The 5000-nt window shown below is 66.7% G+C and overlaps 1 protein-coding gene across 1 annotated transcript in view; it reads left to right on the top strand.

Annotated features, from left to right (window-relative positions):
* The window catches only part of LOC144955105 (peripheral plasma membrane protein CASK-like), a gene marked incomplete at both ends in the record, with an annotated part of 45862 nt that overhangs the window by 5236 nt on the left and 35626 nt on the right, over positions 1-5000 (top strand). Inside the window, 1 exon segment of the mRNA XM_078885441.1 lies at positions 2854-2937. Coding sequence (XP_078741567.1) covers positions 2854-2937 — 84 coding nt within the window.

Genomic DNA, 5000 nt, shown 5'->3' with positions numbered 1-5000 from the left:
TGCCTGCAAGGTGCACCTGCCCGAGACGGTGGTTGCTGTAGTTGCGTGAGTTGCGTCAGTTGCGTTAGTTGCGGTGTTGTTTGCCCCAGGAGAGGGACCGCTATGCCTGCAAGGTGCACCTGCCCGAGACGGTGGTTGCTGTAGTTGCGCGAGTTGCGTCAGTTGCGTCAGTTGCGTTAGTTGCGGTGTTGTTTGCCCCAGGAGAGGGACCGCTATGCCTGCAAGGTGCACCTGCCCGAGACGGTGGTTGCTGTAGTTGCGCGAGTTGCGCCAGTTGCGTCAGTTGCGTTAGTTGCGGTGTTGTTTGCCCCAGGAGAGGGACCGCTATGCCTGCAAGGTGCACCTGCCCGAGACGGTGGTTGCTGTAGTTGCGCGAGTTGCGTCAGTTGCGTTAGTTGCGGTGTTGTTTGCCCCAGGAGAGGGACCGCTATGCCTGCAAGGTGCACCTGCCCGAGACGGTGGTTGCTGTAGTTGCGCGAGTTGCGTCAGTTGCGTTAGTTGCGGTGTTGTTTGCCCCAGGAGAGGGACCGCTATGCCTGCAAGGTGCACCTGCCCGAGACGGTGGTTGCTGTAGTTGCGCGAGTTGCGTGAGTTGCGTCAGTTGCGTTAGTTGCAGTGTTGTTTGCCCCAGGAGAGGGACCGCTATGCCTGCAAGGTGCACCTGCCCGAGACGGTGGTTGCTGTAGTTGCGCGAGTTGCGTCAGTTGCGTTAGTTGCGGTGTTGTTTGCCCCAGGAGAGGGACCGCTATGCCTGCAAGGTGCACCTGCCCGAGACGGTGGTTGCTGTAGTTGCGCGAGTTGCGTCAGTTGCGTTAGTTGCGGTGTTGTTTGCCCCAGGAGAGGGACCGCTATGCCTGCAAGGTGCACCTGCCCGAGACGGTGGTTGCTGTAGTTGCGCGAGTTGCGTCAGTTGCGTCAGTTGCGTTAGTTGCGGTGTTGTTTGCCCCAAGAGAGGGACCGCTATGCCTGCAAGGTGCACGTGCCCGAGACGGTGGTTGCTGTAGTTGCGCGAGTTGCGTCAGTTGCATTAGTTGCGGTGTTGTTTGCCCCAGGAGAGGGACCGCTATGCCTGCAAGGTGCACCTGCCCGAGACGGTGGTTGCTGTAGTTGCGCGAGTTGTGTCAGTTGCGTCAGTTGCGTTAGTTGCGGTGTTGTTTGCCCCAGGAGAGGGACCGCTATGCCTGCAAGGTGCACCTGCCCGAGACGGTGGTTGCTGTAGTTGCGCGAGTTGTGTCAGTTGCGTCAGTTGCGTCAGTTGCGTTAGTTGCGGTGTTGTTTGCCCCAGGAGAGGGACCGCTATGCCTGCAAGGTGCACCTGCCCGAGACGGTGGTTGCTGTAGTTGCGCGAGTTGCGTCAGTTGCGTCAGTTGCGTTAGTTGCGGTGTTGTTTGCCCCAGGAGAGGGACCGCTATGCCTGCAAGGTGCACCTGCCCGAGACGGTGGTTGCTGTAGTTGCGCGAGTTGCGCGAGTTGCGTCAGTTGCGTTAGTTGCGGTGTTGTTTGCCCCAGGAGAGGGACCGCTATGCCTGCAAGGTGCACCTGCCCGAGACGGTGGTTGCTGTAGTTGCGCGAGTTGCGTCAGTTGCGTTAGTTGCGGTGTTGTTTGCCCCAGGAGAGGGACCGCTATGCCTGCAAGGTGCACCTGCCCGAGACGGTGGTTGCTGTAGTTGCGCGAGTTGCGTCAGTTGCGTCAGTTGCGTTAGTTGCGGTGTTGTTTGCCCCAAGAGAGGGACCGCTATGCCTGCAAGGTGCACGTGCCCGAGACGGTGGTTGCTGTAGTTGCGCGAGTTGCGTCAGTTGCATTAGTTGCGGTGTTGTTTGCCCCAGGAGAGGGACCGCTATGCCTGCAAGGTGCACCTGCCCGAGACGGTGGTTGCTGTAGTTGCGCGAGTTGTGTCAGTTGCGTCAGTTGCGTCAGTTGCGTTAGTTGCGGTGTTGTTTGCCCCAGGAGAGGGACCGCTATGCCTGCAAGGTGCACCTGCCCGAGACGGTGGTTGCTGTAGTTGCGCGAGTTGTGTCAGTTGCGTCAGTTGCGTCAGTTGCGTTAGTTGCGGTGTTGTTTGCCCCAGGAGAGGGACCGCTATGCCTGCAAGGTGCACCTGCCCGAGACGGTGGTTGCTGTAGTTGCGCGAGTTGCGTCAGTTGCGTCAGTTGCGTTAGTTGCGGTGTTGTTTGCCCCAGGAGAGGGACCGCTATGCCTGCAAGGTGCACCTGCCCGAGACGGTGGTTGCTGTAGTTGCGCGAGTTGCGCGAGTTGCGTCAGTTGCGTTAGTTGCGGTGTTGTTTGCCCCAGGAGAGGGACCGCTATGCCTGCAAGGTGCACCTGCCCGAGACGGTGGTTGCTGTAGTTGCTGTAGTTGCGCGAGTTGCGTCAGTTGCGTTAGTTGCGGTGTTGTTTGCCCCAGGAGAGGGACCGCTATGCCTGCAAGGTGCACCTGCCCGAGACGGTGGTTGCTGTAGTTGCGCGAGTTGCGTCAGTTGCGTCAGTTGCGTTAGTTGCGGTGTTGTTTGCCCCAGGAGAGGGACCGCTATGCCTGCAAGGTGCACCTGCCCGAGACGGTGGTTGCTGTAGTTGCGCGAGTTGCGTCAGTTGCGTCAGTTGCGTTAGTTGCGGTGTTGTTTGCCCCAGGAGAGGGACCGCTATGCCTGCAAGGTGCACCTGCCCGAGACGGTGGTTGCTGTAGTTGCGCGAGTTGCGTCAGTTGCGTCAGTTGCGTTAGTTGCGGTGTTGTTTGCCCCAGGAGAGGGACCGCTATGCCTGCAAGGTGCACCTGCCCGAGACGGTGGTTGCTGTAGTTGCGCGAGTTGCGTCAGTTGCGTCAGTTGCGTTAGTTGCGGTGTTGTTTGCCCCAGGAGAGGGACCGCTATGCCTGCAAGGTGCACCTGCCCGAGACGGTGGAGCAGCTGAGGAAGTTCAACGCTCGCAGGAAGCTCAAGGCCGGTGCCTCACAACCAGCTCACTCACTGGGGGGGGGGGGGCACAGGGGAGGGGCTGGGGGGGCACGGGGGAGGGGCTGGGGGGGCACGGGGGAGGGGCTGGGGGGGCACGGGGGAGGGGCTGGGGGGACAGGGGGGAGGGGCTGGGGGGGCACGGGGGAGGGGCTGGGGGGGCACTGGGGAGGGGCTGGGGGGACACGGGGGAGGGGCTGGGGGGGCACTGGGGAGGGGCTGGGGGGACAGGGGGGAGGGGCTGGGGGGGCATGGGGGAGGGGCTGGGGGGGCACTGGGGAGGGGCTGGGGGGACAGGGAGGAGGGGCTGGGAGGGACACGGGGGAGGGGCTGGGGGGACAGGGGGGAGGGGCTGGGGGGGCACGGGGGAGGGGCTGGGGGGACACGGGGGAGGGGCTGGGAGGGACACGGGGGAGGGGCTGGGGGGGCACTGGGGAGGGGCTGGGGGGACAGGGGGGAGGGGCTGGGGGGGCACGGGGGAGGGGCTGGGGGGGACACTGGGGAGGGGCTGGGGGGGCACTGGGGAGGGGCTGGGGGGACAGGGGGGAGGGGCTGGGGGGACAGGGGGGAGGGGCTGGGGGGGACACTGGGGAGGGGCTGGGGCGACAGGGGGGAGGGGCTGGGGGGGCACGGGGCTGGGGGGGACACTGGGGAGGGGCTGGGGGGACAGGGGGGAGGGGCTGGGGGGACAGGGGGGAGGGGCTGGGGGGACAGGGGGGAGGGGCTGGGGGGACACGGGGGAGGGGCTGGGGGGGCACTGGAGAGGGGCTGGGGGGACAGGGGGGAGGGGCTGGGGGGACAGGGGGGAGGGGCTGGGGGGGCACGGGGGAGGGGCTGGGGGGACACTGGGGAGGGGCTGGGGGGACAGGGGGGAGGGGCTGGGGGGACAGGGGGGAGGGGCTGGGGGGGGCACTGGGGAGGGGCTGGGGGGACACGGGGGAGGGGCTGGGGGGGCACTGGAGAGGGGCTGGGGGGACAGGGGGGAGGGGCTGGGGGACAGGGGGGAGGGGCTGGGGGGGCACGGGGGAGGGGCTGGGGGGGCACTGGGGAGGGGCTGGGGGGACAGGGGGGGAGGGGCTGGGGGGACAGGGGGGAGGGGCTGGGGGGGACACTGGGGAGGGGCTGGGGGGGCACTGGGGAGGGGCTGGGGGGACACGGGGGAGGGGCTGGGGGGGCACTGGAGAGGGGCTGGGGGGACAGGGGGGAGGGGCTGGGGGGGCACGGGGGGGAGGGGCTGGGGGGGACACTGGGGAGGGGCTGGGGGGGCACTGGGGAGGGGCTGGGGGGACAGGGGGGAGGGGCTGGGGGGCACTGGGGAGGGGCTGGGGGGACAGGGGGGAGGGGCTGGGGGGACACGGGGGAGGGGCTGGGGGGACACGGGGGAGGGGCTGGGGGGCACTGGGGAGGGGCTGGGGGGACAGGGGGGAGGGGCTGGGGGGACACGGGGGAGGGGCTGGGGGGACACGGGGGAGGGGCTGGGGGGACACGGGGGAGGGGCTGGGGGGACACGGGGGAGGGGCTGGGGGGACACGGGGGAGGGGCTGGGGGGACACGGGGGAGGGGCTGGGGGGACACGAGGGGGGGGCTGGGGGGGACACGGGAGGGGCTGGGGGGACACAGGGGGGGGCTGGGGGGAAGGTGATGACGACTACTACAATGATGACGATGATGACGAGCGGTGCTGACGAGGGTGCGTGTGGTGGTGCGTGTGGTGGTGTTGCGTGGTGGTTGTTGTGGTGGTGGTTGTGGTGGTGGTGGTGGTTGTGGTGGTGGTGGTTGTGGTGGTGGTTGTGGTGGTGGTGGTTGTGGTGGTGGTGGTTGTGGTGGTGGTGGTTGTGGTGGTGGTGGTTGTGGTGGTGGTTGTGGTGGTTGTGGTGGTGGTGGTTGTGGTGGTGGTGGTTGTGGTGGTGGTTGTGGTGGTGGTGGTGCGTGGTGGTTGTTGTGGTGGTGGTTGTGGTGGTTGTTGTGGTGGTTGTGGTGGTGGTTGTGGTGGTGGTTGTGGTGGTGGTTGTGGTGGTTGTGGTGGTGGTTGTGGTGGTGGTGGTTGTGGT

Source organism: Lampetra fluviatilis, unplaced genomic scaffold, assembly GCF_964198595.1.
Source record: "Lampetra fluviatilis unplaced genomic scaffold, kcLamFluv1.1 SCAFFOLD_785, whole genome shotgun sequence".
NCBI classification, from domain to species: Eukaryota; Metazoa; Chordata; class Hyperoartia; order Petromyzontiformes; family Petromyzontidae; genus Lampetra; species Lampetra fluviatilis.
This window is presented reverse-complemented; position numbering and strand designations above follow the sequence as displayed.